General features: G+C 44.8%; 1 protein-coding gene across 3 annotated transcripts in view; it reads right to left on the reverse strand.

Moving 5' to 3' along the window:
- Positions 1-2,605: 2,605 nt before the first annotated feature.
- LOC146809526 (leukocyte immunoglobulin-like receptor subfamily A member 2) overlaps positions 2,606-21,864 on the reverse strand; it is a 567,796-nt gene continuing 548,537 nt past the window's right edge. For all 3 annotated transcript variants that reach the window (XM_085616353.1, XM_085616354.1, XM_085616352.1), the window contains one exon: positions 2,606-6,203. In XM_085616353.1, coding sequence (XP_085472479.1) covers positions 6,045-6,203 — 159 coding nt within the window. In that variant the 3' untranslated portion in view covers positions 2,606-6,044. The remainder of the gene's footprint in view (positions 6,204-21,864) is intronic.

The raw sequence follows: 21,864 nt of genomic DNA on the forward strand, positions 1-21,864 counted from the left end.
GGACAAAATGGGCTGAGAGAAATGATGGCCAGAAGAGAGTCAAGTGATAGAAGCGAGTAGAGGTTTAGTTGTGAAGTGGAGCATCGAAGGATGAGCGAACACATTACGGAGAGGAGTCTTGGTGAGGGAGTGCACACAGTCAGAGAAGACGGGGAGAGCAGACCTGAACGATGCGGGGGGAGTGGAGCCAAAAAACCACACTACTCCCCACCTGCTCTCCGGGTTCTGAAACATTCTAAAGTTTGCAGAATGTTTCCCCCAGAGTCTGGCGGGGGAGGGCAGCACTCCGGGGGGTGGTGATTCTCTTGTCCCTGGACTGGCTGCTGTTCTGTCCCGGGGGCTGGCTCTGCCGTGAGATCCCGGGATGGTGCTGCTCTGCCCTCCCTGCGGCTCTTTCTCTTTCCATTATGGGAGGCCCGTGACTTCCTCCAGCCCGGTCCGGATTCAAAGGGGGTGGGAGCCCGCTCCCTGCTGTTACAGCCTCAAGCCCCCAGTCCGGCATCTGGGGGTAACTGCCGTCAACCCCGCCCCCTCTAGACTCCCTAACTCCTCCACCCCATCGGACGAATGGTGCCTCTTATTGATTCGAGAGGGGCGATGAGCAGGGGTTACTTGGACCACCTGTGGGTGTGTGAAAGGGCGCGCCGGGTCTTGCTGCAGGGTTATGTCTCATCTTGAAGGCAGAGCTGCAGCGGCGATCGTCTCCAAGGCAGCTGCTCCTGCAGCGACCCCGGGCGAGAGTAAGCCTGGCAGACTGCAGTAGGCAGCGACCGCCTCCGTAGCCGCCCTGCCTGCCCGCTTCTTCTCTCCTGCTCCGCACCTACTCCCTGTCAGAAACCAGGAAAGGCAGCAGGCTTCATTAACACAGACCATAGACTCCGAGGAATGTCAAGCACTCCAACAAACAAGATATAGAAATGTGTCCGCGATTAAAAATAAATAAATAAAAAGGTGTGCGCGTAGCATCTGCAGGGCGCTGCATGTTAGCAGGGTCCGATCACGTAGGGCATTGCGGTTGTATGAGTTACCAAACCATGGACACTGGCTTTGGAATTCGACTGAGCCCCACTTTAGCATGCGCACTGCGCACACCACGCATTTATCGAGAAAAAGAATGTACACAGACCTGATTATGGCGGGCATAACTCCATGCTTCCAGAAACACCACAAATCAGCAGTAGCACTTGGGAAACAGAAAGTAACAAGAGGTTGAAGCAGACTTTTGGAGCGCGTGCGTACGATGTATAACATCACACGCATGCGAGAAGGACAGGTCAGGCAAAATAGAGTGCAAATGAAGCCAGACAATCAGAGGGAAAAAAAGCATTTACAAATGCAATAGGACTCATATTTACGCGAGTCCTATTGCATTGTAAATAAAACTGTGGGCGTCCAACAATGCAGGAACAGGAGTGGGTGGAGGGGTTGTGGTGGGCAAAAAAGTGAGGGACTGCAGGAGGGAAGGGGGGAGGCAGGGGAACAAAACAGTTTTAAAAGTAAAGGGGCTGATAGCTAGAGAAAAATGACGACATGGCCGTCATGAGGTGAGATTAAGTTGAGGAAAACCAATCAGATTGCAGCATTTAGGAATTCGGCCAATCAAAAGGATAGGCGGAAAGTGGGCGGAGTTTTCCCCACCATACTGTATACAGCATCTCTCGAAGAGACAGCGCATGCGCTGCCTAGGCGAGACCTAAAAAGGGAGGAGAGCGGCTTATGTCAGTAAATTTGGGTCTCTCCTGCTCTCTCCGTCTCACGCAACGCAGTGCAGCATTTACGGCTGCTGCACTGCGCTGCGTGAGAACTTAGTAAATCTGGCCCCTAGTTTTCCATTCAGCAGCCTGTCTGATAACATGTAAGAAGAAATTTGGTCACATCAAACTCAACGCAAGGCATCTGCGTCTGCTTCCTATAAAGTAAAACCGTCTTTTCATGGTCCACTGCATCCCATTCAGGACGGTAGGTGGCAGCAGACTGCCACATAAAGGGAGCCAGACTAGTTGAGCAACAAACTCTCCATCCTGAGCTGCAACAGATACAGAGTATGGAATCTAGTGCCACAGCTCAGGTTTTATTTAGAAAATGTTTTCCTTGTTACAGGAGAACACATGTATGAGTGCCATATGTGGGTCACACAGCGGCAGTGATGAGAGTCCTAGAACCTGCTTGTTGTTAGGCTGTAGCACAAAACTTGCACATTCGCCATGTGTGTCACTTTTTCAAGGTAACACATTTTCCAATGTATCCGATTGGAATAAAAGTCATATGTGATCCAGAGACCTTAGTGGCTTCAAATTTAAATGATGTGGCTAAGTATTGTTGGAAATATGTGTCTTGGCATGCATAAGGTATTTCTAAATAGTGATCTAGCTTGAGCCTAAACATGAAGCCGCTTACCTTAACACCAGTGAACTAAACTACCAGATACACATCTGAGCCCCCCTGAACTAGAGAAAAAAAATCATTTTTTTCGCTATCAAACAGGGTCAATCTTAATTCAAGGGCATGTTCTCTCACAAACAGTGCATCCAGGGTGACTAAAGATATCTAAATTAACTTAAAACAAGAAATGATTGTCCGCTGTTGGAAAGAATTAAAGTCCATATGTCAGTTTAACTTTTATTTGAGAATTGACACCCATAAGCATAGTAAACCTTTTCAGAACATTGTGACATGTTTTCAAACATTACTGTTGTATATTTAGTTCAACGATTGTGCTATCAAAACTGCAGGCTGTATTATTTTTATGTAATGTATCACTAGGTGTATTGTGTTAGAAGCAGAATGGAATCTCTTCTATTCATTTCAGCGTATTAGCAGTGTGAAACAATTCTAAAAATCGTTTTGTGTGCTGTAGAATTTTATTTTGTTCAATTTGAAACAATATAAATCGAGTTGATTACATATAGTCCATGCATTATAGATTACAAGTGAAATCATCTCCTAGATCAATGAGTCATTGTTTTGATCAAGTTTAAAGTTAGAGCTATAAAGGAATTCGGACCTTGGAAACTGAATATACCTGCTATAAATATTTCCACTTCATGCAAGTCTGGACATTTGACTTATTGGCCTGCAGTTGCAGCTGCTGCCAATATACAGTGGAGGGGTGGCAGGGGAGGAGATTAATAAGAAATGTAAAGAAAAGTCTTGCCTGATGCTTGCGGCCGCCTCGCACCTCGGTGCTCTTCTGCTCTACTCCTGCTCCATGCAGTCCCTGGGACACCATCACAGACTCCCCATCCAATCCAAACGCTGCTCTCATGCTATTACGAAGCATAAGAGCAGCACCAGGACTGGCCTGCGTGAGCTGGTTTGATACTCACTCAGGCAGAGGGAGTCTGTGCCTTTTCTCCAACTGGCTGTGGAACACAGCTGGGTTGGAAAAACCTAAGTGTGCATGTCAATTTGGCCGCCCTAAGATGGCCGGCCAAACCAACATGCGCACTTCCAGTGCCCACCACTACTCCTTCCTGCCATGGCCCGGCCCTGCCCTTCCCTACAAACACGGCTCACAGGCTCAGCCAGTCACTTTAAAAATAAAATGATCATTTTATTTTTCAACTACTGGCTTTGAGCAGTGGGGTGAAGCTCCTCCGCCATTACGAATAAGCCGCCGCTGTTGGCCTGACAACCAGACTCAAGCTCCAGCAAGGAGTCACAGCCTATGTAACTAAGACTGCTGCCCAGTACATATGAACTAGAAACATTTGCTTGACAAATGTATAACTCGAGCCTTACTGGACAAACAACTCTCAACTTACTGGCAACAAGCACTTTATTTAACAGTGCATATTTAATCAGTATATTGGTCACAAGCAATAAAACACTTTACAGAGTATATCTGAAAATAAGCGGGGCCTTGGCTGCTTAATATGGCTACCCTTGGAAAAGCAAGTATGCAAAGGAGATAACGTTGTTATTCAGTTGGAATGAAATATCTGAGGCCCATGGCCACTAACGTATAACCACTGTTAACATTTGTGTCACTTGGTCCATATGTCACAATGGAAATTTTAATTAAGTTGGCGAAGGACACTGGTTTTTCTTTGATTTGTCAAGGCTCAGGGCTTGCAGGTCCTTATCTGGTTACAAAGAGGTGGAAGGGTTTTGTTTAAAAAGCCATAGAAGGCAGAGATCAGCTCCCTATTGGCGCAGAAACAGAAATCTAAAGGTACACTGCATTGTGGTAAGTTCGAATACAGTATAAATGTCTTGAGCAAGGTTAAACTGGACTATGCTGGGTTTGGCTACGAGCCATAAATAATCTCTCTGACGGGGGCTCTGGTACTTGGTGCAAGTTGAGCCAGTGAAGGTGGATTTCAAAGGCTTAAGGTATTTTGATGGACTGAAGTAAACTGCTTCAAATGAATCTTTTAACAGTACGGCCTGAATGCTAAAGTGTGGAATTTGCTGGGTACCACTGGCAGGCAATGCCCTAGACATTCTAGCTCCGAAGGTAGGGTCCCTGCTACCTGGCTTCAGCTATAATCTAGGATAGGCTGGGCTCGAGTGCTGAACTTGCATATCAACCTTCCAGCTAAGGGAGGAAGAGCCGCATTGGAAAACCATAGGACCACAGCTTAGGCAAACCTGGGTAAAGCTGGAGAAAAGGTAAGGTCTGCATATGTTAGAATAGGTAGGATAATGGGCAGACTAGATGGGCGTTGTGCTGCTTAAATTTAACCACTGTGCATTGACGAGGCTCCCTTGTTGCCAACTCCCCCTACAAAGCCTAGCATCTCTGTGTCTCTCCATCCCAAAAGCAACAGGGGCTATCCTCCCTGGATCTTTTTCATATGCCCCTGGCTGCAAATGCTGGCCTCTCTGGGTCTGTCTTCCAATGTCATGACATGGAAGGGGATCTTGAGAGGTATGCACCACAGTCACAACCACCCACCTAATAATGCCATGAACACCAGTGCACTAGTCACTGCATTCACCTACTCTCTCACTCTGCAGGAACAAACCTCTGCGTCTTCATGAAATGTAAACAGGGGCCAAATTATGCCATCTGTTCCACCATAACCAATACCTTACTGGCCACAAAGAACCAATTCAAGAGCATGAAATGGATCATGGAAAACAAACCAGCCCTGATACCAGAAGTAGTAGGTAAAGCCAACGCTAGTCTAAACCCAGCATAAAAACATAAGAAACATACCACAGCTTCTTACTAAAGAGGACCTTCTTACAGTAACTGTTGGCCAAGTCTACCAAGACTGCACGTTTACAGGGCACCTATGCAGGTGGGGGCATTTCTTCAGAAAAGGACTACGAGGATCTGCCTACCTCCAGGAAACATCCGTGAAAGCTTTCATAAAAACCTGGGATATCTGCAAGGGCAAGAAATAGGCTTCCACTCAAATTTAGGGCAACCATCAACCACCTATGCTTCACCCACAATCATAGGACTGTGCCCTTCTCATATGTAAAAACGGTCTCTCTCCCTCCCTCCCTCTCACACACACACACAACAAACTAACACAAAGAAGGACGTGCCATGTATTATAATCTGCCAAGGGTCAAAAGTAGCTTGATAGGTGCATCGCATGAACTGGTCTTGCTCAAGGTGGACGGAAATTACTTGGAATTTGGAATAAGGAATGTCTGGGTGGAAATGTTTGGAAAAAAACACAACTGATGTTCATGAGCAGAGCAGGGCTTGTGGACATGGCTTCCACTGTCTGATGAGATCAGAATTGTCCAGAACTCTCTGAGGTGAGCCCTACTGGCTTACCATACAGAGGGTCATAGTTCATTTTGTGCGCACCTAGGAAGTTCGGGCTTGACTGGGGTAACAGGCATTTGACTGGGTGGGCTTGGTGGAGCTAACATGTAGGTGTTTGGAGGGGCTTAAGTAAATTATTTTTGATTACTCTCACACAGAAGATAAACCAATGCTGGAGTTGTTGACCGCTGGCATCAAAATAGTTCAAATTGCAATGAATTAAGCGGGAGTCAAAATGACTCCAACTTAGCTAGGCTGGATCTCAGTTATATACTCGGTGTTCTCATCCGGGGTTATATCCAAGGCACCTCCATCAGTGAATATTTACTGATGCGTATAAAGTTGGCTCCGGCTCCTGAAAGGGCGGAGCCGAGTTCTTCTTCTTCTTCTTCAGAGCGTCTTTGTTTATTGCGGCGTAGGTGAGTCCTTCATCGTATCCACCTTCTTCCTGCTTTTTGACCTCCGGTGCGATCTGTAATTAGAAATGATATATTCTTTAATGAGAAATCAACCACAGCTGCAAGTGCCTCTTCTCTATAAACTGTGTCATTGTAGACCATGTTTGTGATATTGTGAGCTTAGGTCCAGATGTACTAAGAGCACGCTTGAAAAAGTGGTTGGAAATGGAACACAACTGTTTGTGACTGGACCCTTAGTTTGCAAAACAACTCATGTACTAGGTCACATTGCAAAATCTCCACTTACTGGGAGTCGTTAAACAACATGCATAATGAAGATTAACAAGCAGGTCAAAATTTGCGACCTCCTACGACTGGCTACAAACACAGTTATTATTATTATTAGTTCGATTTATAGCGCGCATGGCTGCCCCAGCAACGGTACTGTGACTGTGGCTTGCAAGGGACAGCACACCACCATCCCTGTGTGTGGATTCCAAAATGGAAAACATTCTTTAAAAGTATTATAAGCAAATCCTGTGCACACGTGACAATATAATTAAATTAGATCACAGAAAAGATAACAGGGTTCAAAGAACAATGGAAAGATGTTTTTTTATTCAAAACGTTGTCTTTCATCAGTACAAAGAGCGCCAGCCGACACGTGTTTCGTCAACAGTAAAACAACTGTGACTCTTCAGGGCTGGGAAACAATATGAAATTGGATCAAAAAACCACAAAGCAAAAAGAGGGACAATAAGTGCAATAAAAAACATGGTTGTGATAAAGCGTGAAACAATTGAGTGAAAAAAACTCTATGTGAAGATGAACAAATGCCAATGAAAAAGGGGTAACAACAAAAAGGACAACGGCACGAGAAACTAAACTGAAAGAAAAGGTTCATATATGGAGACTAAATGGCAAAAGCATGAAAAAGAAACACATTTGGGAGAGAAAAATGTCTCACCAAGTGGTGTTGCCAAAATTGACATAATAAAGGCACGAAATGGTAGAAAAAATCTTGACATATTCAACACTGTATCCAGTAAAAGCAGTTTAGGAAAACAATTGTATTAAATAAAAAACATCCTCAATTACTCAAAAGGAAGATTCGAGAACAGATAAATAATCGAAGCAACAACAATGAGGCAAAAGGGCAAAAAACGAGGTAAAGGTGCTGTACATAGCGGAGTGGGCAAAAAACCAGGTAAAGGTGCTGTACATGGCGGAGTGAAGAGTATACACAATAGTGCGATAAGATAACAGGGCGCTAAAGCATGCAACTAACATGCGGTTCGTGGCACTGTGTAAAAGCGAAACAAACGACGAGTCTGAGTCGATAAGTGAAATAAATAGCAACTAGGACTACGAAAAGCAAAACGGTAAAAATTCGGAGCATGCTGAGAGTGTGGTATTTGGACAAACAAACCGTAACGTAGTGCGGATGGGCAAAAGTTACAGAACTCACCCAGATGAGCAATGTCAAACGAAAAAGATCGAAAGCCGTCGGGATTATAAGTAAAGTAGTCTCCCATGGGTCGGTGCGACCAGGAAACCAAAGGGCTGGAAAAAAATGGTAGGAATGAACAACTAAAAGGCACAGCTTAAGTACGGCATGAAAGCCAAAGCGTATGGGAAGTAGACACATACCTGTGTATATCGGTGCGTTTAAAGCTGAACTTGCTTCCGAAGTGCGGGAGAATGGCGGTAAAACTTCCTTTTTTGGAATTGACATTGCCCCACCCAACATAAGGGGCGGTAACCGTGAACTAAGATTGAGACGCCTTGAAGCAACCTGGATAATGCGTCTTCACACAGTGAGCCACGGCCAAAATTCTGACCACGAACTCCAATATTTCTTGGGTTCCTAACTCGAAGTGCTCTTCCGTCTCAACTCCGACTCATAGACCTTTTCTGCTGAAAACTCCTCTTGTGTTCTTTAAATCAAGCCTTCGTAAACTCTTTTCATTACTTTGTTGTCCACTTTTACTTTCCACAACTTGTTCTCTCTTCCTTCCTTGTTTTTCTCCACTAGAACTTATAGCCTTATTTTCCTATGCCCTAACTTTCTATTATCTTGTTCTATGACACACTGCGATGTACACACTACTTCATAAAAAATGTTATTTCCTTTTAATTTTATTTTCTCTTAGTTCTCATATTCAAAGTACATATTATTCTCGCATAACATATTTTTTGTAACTTCGTGAATATTCTATTCATGCTTCTTCTTCCATTTCCTTTTTGATCTTTTCCTACATTCAACTCGCAACTTCCTCCCCCCCCCCTTTTTTTTTGCCTACCATGTTATGTATTTTCAGTCTAACTTGCATTTAATTAATTTTGCTTTATCTGTAACACTTGTACTGTTAATGTGGCATTGTTCACTCATTTGCGTTTTTTAATCATGCATATCTGCTTTATTTAACATTCGTTCACTTGCTTGCAACAACATGATCCATTGGGCGTAGTCTCTTCTCTGTTTTTACTTCACCCATGTCACCAGGACCCTCACTTCCGGCTAATCTCACGAAGGTTAGCTCACTTCCGGCTAATCTCACGAAGGTTAGCCTTCTAGTCCTCACTTTACTTTTTCCTTTATAACCGCTTTCCGGTTTTACCGCCATTCTCCCGCACTTCGGAAGCAAGTTCAGCTTTAAACGCACCGATATACACAGGTATGTGTCTACTTCCCATACGCTTTGGCTTTCATGCCGTACTTAAGCTGTGCCTTTTAGTTGTTCATTCCTACCATTTTTTTCCAGCCCTTTGGTTTCCTGGTCGCACCGACCCATGGGAGACTACTTTACTTATAATCCCGACGGCTTTCGATCTTTTTCGTTTGACATTGCTCATCTGGGTGAGTTCTGTAACTTTTGCCCATCCGCACTACGTTACGGTTTGTTTGTCCAAATACCACACTCTCAGCATGCTCCGAATTTTTACCGTTTTGCTTTTCGTAGTCCTAGTTGCTATTTATTTCACTTATCGACTCAGACTCATCGTTTGTTTCGCTTTTACACAGTGCCACGCACCGCATGTTAGTTGCATGCTTTAGCGCCCTGTTATCTTATCGCACTATTGTGTATACTCTTCACTCCGCCATGTACAGCACCTTTACCTGGTTTTTTGCCCACTTCGCTATGTACAGCACCTTTACCTCGTTTTTTGCCCTTTTGCCTCATTGTTGTTGCTTCGATTATTTATCTGTTCTCGAATCTTCCTTTTGAGTAATTGAGGATGTTTTTTATTTAATATAATTGTTTTCCTAAACTGCTTTTACTGGATACAGTGTTGAATATGTCAAGATTTTTTCTACCATTTCGTGCCTTTATTATGTCAATTTTGGCAACACCACTTGGTGAGACATTTTTCTCTCCCAGATGTGTTTCTTTTTCATGCTTTTGCCATTTAGTCTCCATATATGAACCTTTTCTTTCAGTTTAGTTTCTCGTGCCGTTGTCCTTTTTGTTGTTACCCCTTTTTCATTGGCATTTGTTCATCTTCACATAGAGTTTTTTTCACTCAATTGTTTCACGCTTTATCACAACCATGTTTTTTATTGCACTTATTGTCACTCTTTTTGTTTTGTGGTTTTTTGATCCAATTTCATATTGTTTCCCAGCCCTGAAGAGTCACAGTTGTTTTACTGTTGACGAAACACGTGTCGGCTGGCGCTCTTTGTACTGATGAAAGACAACGTTTTGAATAAAAAAAACATCTTTCCATTGTTCTTTGAACCCTGTTATCTTTTCTGTGATCTAATTTAATTATATTGTCACGTGTGCACAGGATTTGCTTATAATTGTTCTGGTATGGGCTTTTGCCCACACCTTATACAGGGGTTTTGGGTATTCCCCTGACCTGTTTGCACCGTTAAGCATTGGTTCTTTGTTCTTCTGACTCCATCTGTCCGTTCATCTGCCTTAGCGCCATTTATCCTGTCTCCAAAACCCTCTCTGGTCTATATACATTCTTTAAAAGTAGCCAGTGTACTTTAAAGGAACTAGTTCTGCTTTTAAAAAATAAAAGTTTTCCATTTGTAAAAACCTCAGAGGAAGCATACAGAGCCCCACTGGACTGCTGCCTATTACCCCCAAGGCTGCCAACACGACTCCCAGAGGAGTCTCTTTGGGAATCAGTTATCACCTCCGTTGAGGTATTGGTATTATTATTATTATTACAGCTTGTAGAGCGCATGGCTACCTCCAACAGAAGTGTCCCGGCGCTAGCAGTGCATTGAGCCTATTGGGAGTGACCAAGACATGCGAGGACTCTAGGGAAGGCAGAAGAGCCAGGTTATTAGAGCTTTCTTAAACCTAAATTCTGGCTCGGTAACTGTTCAATTGTTTGAGACTGAACTCATAACAGCAACTGTTGAGACGCAGCATATGTCATTAGGAAGGAATGCGCCTTTTACGCCCTTTCCTATCTGAATCGGTGCGGGTCGCAAAAAACAGGGCCGTCCTCGTCAAGACAAACTTTTCATACTGGTCACCAGTGACAGCTTGCTTTTCACACCAGAACCCACTTCTGAAACTGCTTACGTGAGAGTTTTCCAAGTAATGCCCCCTAGGAGCCGTTTCTCAAAGTAATCACCAGCGCCAACTGCTCATGCTGCACACAATGGCACCTTTACCAGCTGTCCCCAGTGTCCTTCAAAGATTATCACGAGGAGTAGAGAGGAGGTCAGACTCTACTACCATTAAAGAGGCCATCTGGGCAATAGTACTCAAAACCCAAGCAGCATCATCAAACAAACAAACTTTCTAGAGCGACTGTTCTTGGTGATTGTTAGAGATGAAGGACTGGGCACAGAGAACTGGTTTTCCCTACACTGCACTGCCCCTTGAAGTCATAGCTTTTCTTCTAACCCCGCCATTGGTAGGACCCATTTTGTGCAAACTGTGGAGGTGGTGCATGGGACGTTTTTAGGTGTGATTCCGCCTATACTCTAGACAGATTGGGAAAACGACAACATAAAATAATTTGATCTCAACTCAATTTCCTGCTTAGCTAAAAATTTTTGCTCTCCAAATGAAAAAGTCAAACCAAGTCCCTGTGCCACCTTTGTTCTGGGAATAGCAATTGTATCTTGAAGTGCTGTATCAGCTCTGCGAGCTCGGCTAGCAGTTTTGTTGCTCATGCTGCATCCGTTGTGTGTGAGGGAAAGGTGCCCTGCTGCTCCCCATACTGCACCTACTCTCTCTGTGAGAGAAGCTTGCAGTCTGCTACACCTGAGCAATGTAAGGGAAGCACGCTCTCTTGCTTTTCATGGGTTCCCTGCCCATCGCATGAAAGAAACCTGTCGATGTCTTCCTGTCCTCTGTGTTTGAGGGAAGTGTGAATTACATTTGTCTGCACTTAGGTTAGAATGTGTATACAATTGCTGGTGCTACAAAACTAGCAATCTGCAAGGGGCCAGGAGCAGTGGCGTAGGAAGGGGGTGCGGTCCGCCACGGGTGTCATCACTGAGGGGGGTGACAAAATGGCAAAAATATGTGTTTAAACACATAGGAGCCGATTCACAGAACTAATCTGAGATAAAATCCTAAACTTACTACTTTTGGTATTCACAGAAGGCATTTAGTAGTAGTAGTAAAGTTAGGACTCCTAACTTTACTACTACACAACTGAGACAAAATCCTAACTTTACAACTTTCGGTATTCACAAAAGGCATTTAGTAGTAGTAAAGTTAGGCATCCTAACTTTACAACTACTACTAAATGCCTTCTGTGAATACCAAAAGTAGTAAGTTTAAGATTTTATCTCAGATTAGTTCTGTGAATCGGCCCAGTATTTTTGCCGTTTTGTCAAGCCGGTGGTGACAAGAAATTTTCCGCACCAGGTACCACCTGACCTTGCTACGCCACTGGGCAGAAGCTGTTGAGTGTTTAGAAAGGAAGATCACTTTGCTGCTGTATGAGCGATGCCAGTTCTGTATTTGAGGGAATGTTCCCCTTGTGCTACCGTTCTCCTCCTGTTCTGCTGCCACTGCTGTAACCATATATGGGCATAATATACTACTGGTGCATGTGCCGTGCCTATTTCCCATGTAAAAGTGAAGTTTGTGAAAAGGTTTATTTATAATAAGTATTTTGCATTCAATTGGCATTAACAAATAGATACACAAGCAGATTCTATTAACTATGTTTATTCACGTTTAGATTGACAGCTTCTAATGTAGGCCAGCATTTTAAAACGGCTAACGTTGGTTGCCATCTTGCTTTTGACATATGAATTTTTTTTTTTTAGGTCAAGCTTAAATCCTAATTATCGAATATATTGATCTTTAGCTTCTTTTTCCATGTGAAATGTTTTCTTTAGGATAATCATGTAATGTTTGAATGAGGATTGCACTCATGAAGACACCCACAGAGTACAGGTTGGTCCCTTCATCTCTTCTTGCTACAGATGTGAGTTTGACATAACCAAAGAGAAGCTATATTGTGAAGAGTCCCGGAGAGTTAACTGGCATATAATGGCATCACTTTGCTTTAACCTGATTGAACCGTTTCATGAGAACTGTGTTTAGGTGTCTCAACAGTTAGAATTGTGTGATTTAAGCCAGTGCAGACTAAAATACTGGTCAGACCCATTTTTAACTTGTCGTAGAGTAGGATTTATTTTGAGTACTCTGTTCTTGAGTGACGGACTAACCTTTGTCTTTCCTTAAAGGGGGGCTTAGATCAGTTTACCCTCTCATTTGATTTAAACTTAATTTTGATTACTAACTTGATGATTTTTTTGTTCTATAATCCATTAAGCTTTAATAAACCTTCATGGTGTTAAAACCTTGTCATTCGCTGTCTTTGTGGAGCCTAAAGTGCAGCACGTTTATTGAATGTATTGATTTGTTGAAAGCCTCAATTGTGAATTTCGCATCATCTGATAGCGTTTTATGGGCCCTGAAATTTGCAAAAGGTAAAGCACTGACCCTTGCACTGCCACTGTGAATAGTGGCCCTGCGCTCAGTGAAGCGCGTATATACTGCGGTTGCTCTTTTTATAACCATTCTCTGTGTGTATGAGGAAAGCTTGCACTGTTGATCCCTGGGCAATCCTTGGTGGGTTTTTGCGGGAAGGGTAGATAAAAGAATATGCAGATGCAGAAGGAGCAATGCTACTTCATATGGTGCAAGTGATATATATGGGCCAGATTCACAAAAGTAATCTGAGACAAAATCCTAACTTTATGACTTTTGGTATACACAAAAGGCATTTAGAAGTAGTTAAGTTAGGATTCCTAACTTTACTACTACTAAATGCCTTTTGTGACTATCGAAAGTCGTAAAGTTAGGATTTTGTCTCAGTTTGATAGCAGTAAAGTTAGGAATCCTAACTTTACTACTACTAAATCCCTTTTGTGAATACCGAACGTTGTAAAGTTAGGATTTTGTCTCAGATTACTTTTGTGGATCGGGCCCTATATGTCTGAGGAAAGCATGCCATAGGGTCTGTCCAGTTCCTGCCTTTCATTGTATGAAGGTGGTGAATGTTCTGAAGCTTTGCCTAGCTCTCTCAGTGCTGCTGTTGCTCTCTCTTTTCCAGGCCAGGGTGCGAATGAACAAATGTTACTTACCTGTAAACTGTGGTTCTCCAGTATTGGTGTCTTTCATAGATTCACATGCTTGAATATTCCCCGTCGTCGAAGTGGGAGTCCCACGGTATATAAAAAGCAATAAGTGTCATGTATACATATATATACATACATAACCACATAATAGCATATACATATCCAAATAAACTTTATATATATATATATATATATATAGTTCAAAATAACATATCAAGTGAAAATACCATAGGATAGCATTGACACATAGGAAAGCATTGAGAAAAAGAATCACTTTACTGACATATCCTTGTCGTTTTATAGTCCAAACTCTAGCCAATCAGGCGCAAGCACCCTCTAGAACCTTCTCCTCAGAGGCTCAGGCCCTCAGATTTTCGTAGCACAAGAGTGACAAAAGAGTCTAATGAGGAGAAGAGAGCCTCTGAGGGGAGGATGGTGGGTCGCATGTGAATCTATGAAAGACACCAATACTGGAGAACCACAGTTTACAGGTAAGTAACATTTGTTCTTCTCCAGTATTTGGGGTGTCTTTCATAGATTCACATGCTTGAATAGAATAGTGAGCAGTAAGCAGGAACCGCTTCATTAATGGACTCCAGGCAATAGTGTTTCGTGAACGTGTGCCTGCTGGACCACGTAGCTGCCTGGCAAATCTGATGGATGGGTACACCAGAGAACAGGGCAGTGGAAGATGACATTGCTCTCGTAAAATGAGCCCTTACTCCAGAAGAAAGAGGCTTGCCAGCCCTTTGATGGCAGAAGGAGATTGCTGAAGAAACCCAACGTGCAATCGTGGGCTTGGTAACCGAGTGTCCTTTACAAGTGCATCCGTAAGTCACAAACAGCTGATCCGACTTGCGAAAGGATTGTGTTCTGCTGATGTAGAATTTAAGGCACCTCTTTAAGTCCAAAGAGTGTAGACTCTGTTACGCTGGAGACTGCGGATGCGGGAAAAAGGTCTTCAAGATTTCTGGTTCATTGAGATGGAAATCGGATGGTACTTTAGGCATGAAAGCCGGATTAGTGCGAAGAATTACACAGTCCGATCTGAATTGAAGAAACGGAGGTTGTATTGTAAAGGCGTGAATGTCACTTACTCTGCGGGAGGAAGTCAGTGCAAGGAGGAGGGCCACTTTCCATGTTAGGAATTTGAAATCCGCCGAATGGATTGGCTCAAAAGGCACCTTCATGAGCTGAGCCAATACGATGTTAAGACTCCACGTGGGTGGAGGACGCCGAATGGGCGGGAACATTCGGAAGAGACCCTTGAAAAATTGCTGTATTACTCTAGATGAATAGAGAGAGGACGAGCCGTCCATCCGAAAGCGAGATATTGCCGCTAGAAAGACCTTTAAGGTAGAGTGTGACAGTCCAGACTGCGCTAACTGCAGGAAGAACGGCAGAATGTGTTCTGGGGAGGCGTGCCCTGGATGGATGTGGACCGACGTACACCTAAGACAAAGTCGCTTCCACTTTAGCTTATAAGTCTTCACTGTGGAGGGTGCCCTCGCCCTAGCTAACACCTCCCTGCAGGCCGGTGGAATGTTCAAATGAGCAAATTCAAGGTGCTCAGGTTCCAAGCCGACAAGCTGAATGAACTGGGATTCGGATGGCATATCCGCCCGTCGTTCATAGTTAGAAGATCCGGCCTCGGGTGAAGAAGGATGGGTTCGCATTGGGAGAGGAGGAGCAACTCCGAGAACCATGCCTGCCGAGGCTACCGTGGAGCTATGAGGAGCACCTGGCACGGTTGTTGCCGCATCTTCCGCAACACTCAAGGAATCAGAGGGATCGGCGGAAAAGCGTACGCAAATATCCTGTACCAATTTATCGAAAGGGCATTTCCGCACGACCCTTTGTGGGGAAACCAGCTTGCGTAGGACTGGCATTTGCTGTTCTGTGGGGTTGCAAAAAGGTCGATAGTCGGGTGACCCCAAAGGCCGAAGACAAAGTCTAGCGTCGGCTGGTGCAATTCCCACTCGTGGGTCGATGACGTTGACCGACTGAGTGCATCCGCTAGAATATTGGAAATTCCGGTCAGGTGAACTGCCAGGAGGGTAATCCGATGGACTATGGCCCAACTCCAAATACTCTGAGCCAGTCGGGAAAGCAGCGGAGATCTTGTCCCACCCTGCTTGTTCAGGTAGTGCATGCTGGTGGTGTTGTCCGTCTGAATGCGGACTGACTCCCCCTGGAGCTGGAGGCGGAAGGATTTCAACGCCAAGAAAATGGCCATCAGCTCCAATCTGTTGATGTGCCAGGAACGCTGAACGATTGTCCACTTCCCCTTGACGGACAAATCTTGAAGATGTCCGCCCCATCCTTCCATGGATGCATCCGTGGTAAGAACGAGCCGTCTCCGTGTCCTTCTTGATGGCCTGCAAAGCGTCCTCCACATGTTGGCTGAACAAAGATACTCCGTCATACGGCATGTCCAGAATCTTGGCCTGGAACTCATGACGGAACGAGGTGTGGATGGTGTCAGCATCGTTGGCAACACAGGAGTAGGCGGAACGGCAGATAGCGTCTCACGTGGAGAACTATGAGAGGAAGCCGGAAAGCGACGACTGTAATCTTCCAACATAAATTGAAGGTTGGAGATGAGCGACAAAGGAAGCTGTGCCATAGGAACTTGTGCAGGGGGATGTTGCTCCTGCTCCTGACAGTAATAGTCCTGCGAATAGTCATCCTCCTCGAAATCTTGGCATTTAATATGGAGCTCAGAAGGACTACGAGCATCCCGAAAAGAGGAGTGAACCTCGTCATCAGAATCCGAAACTTCCTCCTCACCCGAGGGGAATAGCTGTTGAGGTGGCCGAGTGACCGGTGGCATCATGACAGAGTCCAGCACAGCAGGGCGACGCTGCAGCAAGGAGTTGTCCACGGACCCTGGCGTTGGTGTAGACATTGGCACCAATGGCATAATTGCAAAATGTGACACCACCGTCATCGAGGTGATCGTCGACGAGGCCGCCGTCGACGAGACCGTCGTCAACGAAGTTGCCGTCCACGAGGCTGCCGTCGAGGAAGCTCTTGCCGACAAGGCGATGCTGTGAGCGCCGGCGGCGATGACTTCTTCTTTTTCTTCTTTATTATCGTCGACGAAGCTTTAGACGTCGACGGAAGCGCCAGCTTCCTAGTCGTTGTGAGAAGTTGGCCTGATATATGATGTCACTAATTCTAGTGTACACCTTGTATCAGTCCAAACAACCCTTACAGTGATTGGTTGTAAAGTCAACCTTATTGACCAGCTATCCTAGTGGTAGCATGGACAAGAGCAGTCTTAGGCTAAACTCTGTATGGCATGTGAAGCCAGCTGTTATACCATTTGTAATCCCTTGAATACCAAATGAAAGGACACCACAACAGATATATATAAAAATAGAATGTATTTATTCTAGTCAAAATACCCTCAGCACTCTTTATGAGATTCGAGGTAAGTACAACACAGTCTTATTTAAGCATACATTAAGTCACACAGGTAAGTAATATAGTTAGGCCCTGGGGCCACGTAAACCATATACTAAGTAAGTGGTATAAGAACCACTGTCACGAACACAGGATAGGCCTAGGCCTAGGGAATCGCTGGGGCTACACTATACTACCAAAGGTTAGGAAGTGGGAGGCCCACGGGATTCAGGTGCAGAGTGGAAACACTCACGCGTAATGCGTAAAAGTCAATAGAAGTAGTAGTTATTAGAAATTAAGAGTTTTAGGACACTTCTGGAATAGCTAGGAGTTCGAGACTTGGAAACTAGACCCTAGGATAGTCAATACCCTAGTGAGCACCGGAGTACTCAAGTTACCTAGCCCACGAGCTGCGGGTGCATAGGTGGGAACTTGCGTCGGGTTTCGTCGTTGACTCCTATGGATGCCTGAAGGAAAGTTGCTGACAGGCAGTCAGTGAAGAGTGTCCGGATGGAATCAAGAAGGAAGGATACCTGCAAGCAGAAGGGACAGAGTCTAGGTCACCAGCCAGGTGCCGGGAAGGAACCAGGAAGGAACCAGGCGATGTCGTGCAGATGCAGGTGACTAGGTGAAGCTTGTCGCAGCAGCCACGGGTACCAGGAGACGTCGAGGATGACTAGGACCAGGAGGCGAGCTGTCCCACAAAGGCTCTTGCTGTCGGCGCTGTCGATGTCGAGTTCGGACCCAACAAGCCTTGGCAAGCGGAACCCACGCAGAATGGAGAACTTGCTTCTGGTGCAGACCAGGAAGGTCTGGGGTGCTTCTCTTTCACAGAGGAGCGAGTGCCAGTCTGGAGGAGCCGGACCAGCAAGGTGAAATCAAAGGTTCGTCGTCACAGAGGTCCCTAGCCAACGGGCCAGCAACCGGACAACACGTCAAGCAACTCAGGTGCAGAAGGGCCCCACACAGAACACATGAAGTGTAGGGAGCTGATCTTCTTTGCATTTGGTGCTTGGGATGGGGGCTTCTCAATTCCCCAAGCACAGCCTCGAGGAAGCCTCAGAAGTTGCGCTAGTCAGTTACTAGCCACTTTTCCCAAGTCGCCGGTCCCACGTCCCTCGTCGCCTCCACGGGTCTCAGCTTTGCTGTAGATGTGGATCTGGGTCAGAGGTGTCTGGAAGTCTTGGCGCTGGTCAGTCTTCACAGTCGTCCCTCGTAGGATCAGTTGCAAAGCAAGCAGCGGTCGCTGGATGGTGCCTGGTTGCCCAGGGTGGTCACTCCTTGGCCACAAGGGAGATTCTTCAGTCTTCTTCCTGAGGTCAAATGTCGAAGGTCCAGAGTTTCTGTTCAAGTTGCAGATTCAGGATAATCTAATTTGCAGGGCTCAGCTACCTACTGATATACTGGGCTAGTGGGCTGGGCTACCTGCAAGGTCCCTCCTATGTGTGGGACCAGGAAGGGGAGTGGTTACACCCCCTTTCCTTTGTCCAGTTTCGCACCAGAGCTGTGTCTAGTTTCTTTCATCCCTCCCTGCCCCAATACACTAAGTCCTGTCTGGGGTGGTGCTCGCACCTCCCAAGGCAGGAAACCTATTGTCCAAGCCTCCCTCGCTGGAAGGACTCCCAGCAGCAGGAGGTCAGACTTGTGTCTGTGGCAGCAGCATCCATTTTGTGATGCTGGGGCTCTGGTTAACTTTAAACGGGTAAGTAGGTTTCAACATGTCTTCTCCCTCTAGAAGGGTGGAATAATATCCTCATCGCCAGAAATGGTATGGGGGTATTATTCCAAAGTGTTAGGAACCTTACAAGACATGTTTTGATAAAGCCAAACCATAGTTACCATAACCGTTTAAGATTATAAGGTACTTTAAGAGTATATGGTAGGCTATATCATAGAACAGCTATAAGGACATGGTTCCGTAAGCTGCAGACAGGCTCAGCTCATGCTAGAGCACCATCTCACATGTTACCAAGCACTCTGCCTCCAGGATTGTTAAGGCCTGCCATAGGAGTGGCTGATAGGTACACATGTGTCTATATAGAAGGTAGGTATAGGAATACTACACCTAAGCAAGGGGTGATTACACGACCTTGCCCCAGCTGAGTGATCAGCCAGTTGTGTCATAATGGAAGGCCAGGCCAGGGGTGGCACAATACATGCTGTAGCCCCGGGCAGGCCTAGGGTACACCTATGCCCTGGGTACCTAAGGTACACTATACAGGGGCCAATAAGGTGATCCTTACCAATTGGGTTATGCACCTAAAGTACATAGCTGGGCTGTGGGTCTGATTGGCAGGCCCACAGCCACACCTAAGTCGAAAACCAGTGAAGCAAAAGCAAAAAGTGGGGGTGAACATAGAAAGCAGACCCTACTCTCCTACAGTCGTCGACGAAGAAGATAATGGAATCGTCGACGAAATAGTCTTTAGGGAAACGCACACCACTGTCGACGGTGAAAACGTTGATGAAGTCGTCGTCGACGACGCAGGAAATCTGCTCGACACCGTCGTCACCGTCGTCGACGAGGTTGATGAAGTGGCAGATCTCGTCGACGGAGGGACCGTCGACGGGCCCGTAGACGGTTTTGCGCGTTTCTGACCAGAAACATGCGCTGACGGAATCAGAGACGCCTGAGAGCTAGGTCTCGGGGGCGCTGGCGTAGTAACAGAGGCTTGGCCTGCAGACACTTCCTCAAGATGAAGTCTCTTCTTTTTCAGAAAGGGAGACGGCAAGTCCTGAACACTACTACGCTTGGAGGAGACTCCTGTTCGAGCAGAGGCCACACTTTCCACCTCAGAAAGGGGGTTATCCGTATCCTTCAGTTTTTGAAGCCACAATAATAGGCGACCCTCCCTGTCCTTCAAAGTCTTTTGAGAGAAAGTTCTACAAATTTTACAGTTGGCCACCTTATGGTCAGGGTAAAGACAATAGATACATTTTTCATGAGGGTCCTCAGAAAAAAGTCTTAACTTCCCACAAGATGAACAGGGACGGAAAAGAGACTTCTTACTTGAAGACATGATGAGAAAAACTCAAACCAGACCAAAGACTGAGCAGAGCTCAGGGAGACTCCCTTCACACGACGTGCGGTAGAAAATCTGAGGGCCTGAGCCTCTGAGGAGAAGGTTCTAGAGGGTGCTTGCGCCTGATTGGCTAGAGTTTGGACTATAAAACGACAAGGATATGTCAGTAAAGTGATTCTTTTTTTCTTAATGCTTTCCTATGTGTCAATGCTATCCTATGGTATTTTCACTTGATATGTTATTTTGAACTATATATATATATATATATATATATATATATATATATATATATATATATATATATAAATAAAGTTTATTTGGATATGTATATGTTATTATGTGGTTATGTATGTATATATATGTATACATGACACTTATTGCTTTTTATATACTGTGGGACTCCCACTTCGACGACGGGGAATATTCAAGCATGTGAATTTATGAAAGACACCTCAAATACTGGAGAAGTTATATTTTGTGGCTGCAAACATTGTGATTCGCAAAATGACAGAGTTTCAAGCGCAAAGCAGGTTTATGTAACGTACAAAAGCCATTTTTAAATCGAAAAGGTGTTCGACTTTTGTGACCCAATCCGAATCGAAAATAATAGGGCCCAGGAGAGGGACTTTCCCCTTCTACTTGACAGTTGCAATGGTTATGGACACACACGTTAGGGTTGTATTGATTCCCAAAGGGGACATTGGTCCGGTGGGGCAGCTCTCATTGGGGAAAATCTTTGGGCGGCATTGTGGAATTATATGTTCCATGATTAAAAATATTCTCATCATAAATGACAATCCCGTATTTACTCCCTGAGAAAATATTTACTCCTGACTTCTGGAAGCAGAGAGTAAATTGCTCCCATTTTAAAACTTTATTTGGAGACCTTACAATCACTGCATACATTGCAGGGAAAAATCTACTTATCCATATGTACCCGTAGCATTTGAACATGCATTAACAAACTGCAGGCAGGCTCTATGTATTACACAGACAAAACACACATCAGTGAACAAACATGCCTCTAGAATAATTAGGTCGTGTGCAGCATTCATTAAAAATATTCAAACACTGGAAAAAGGCCACAGTATTCTGCACATGAATACAATATATGGCTAACATAAAATGTTGCTGAAAGAGTTACAAATATACCCCCTGTTCCACAGGCTTTCATTTAAAAAACAAACAAAAAACTCCTAAATATCTGCTATTCTACTCTAGTGTGGGATCCTGAATAATTTCTGACACCTGAATCTAAATGTTCAGAACAGGAGATACAGGTGGCATCCTTCAGGTCACTATCAAACACAAAAAGGGTAAGCACTATCATATATGTGCAGGGTGCATACTATCACCATTCACACCAAATGAACCCTAGCTCACACACAAATAGGCACAGTCTACAGTCAAATACACAGAACACGTTCACACCTACACACACACACTCACAAATGCACAACTGACAGACACACAAACACACGTGCACATGCAAGGAAATCAGTATATTGCAAACCCTGAACTAATAATAGTGGGGGGAACAACCCACTCGCAGGACCCTTTTGCATGTCCATGGATACTTGGTCATCCACCAAACTCTGAGCCTTGAAATAAAGAATTTTGGAGTTTACTCCGATTATACATTTTCCATGAACACAATAATGACGTGTCGAAGTACTTTCTGCAGCTGGATAACATTTTGCCTTTTCTTTAAATGCCCTGGAGGGCAGC

Source organism: Triturus cristatus, chromosome 7 (assembly GCF_964204655.1).
Source record: "Triturus cristatus chromosome 7, aTriCri1.1, whole genome shotgun sequence".
Taxonomy (NCBI): domain Eukaryota; kingdom Metazoa; phylum Chordata; class Amphibia; order Caudata; family Salamandridae; genus Triturus; species Triturus cristatus.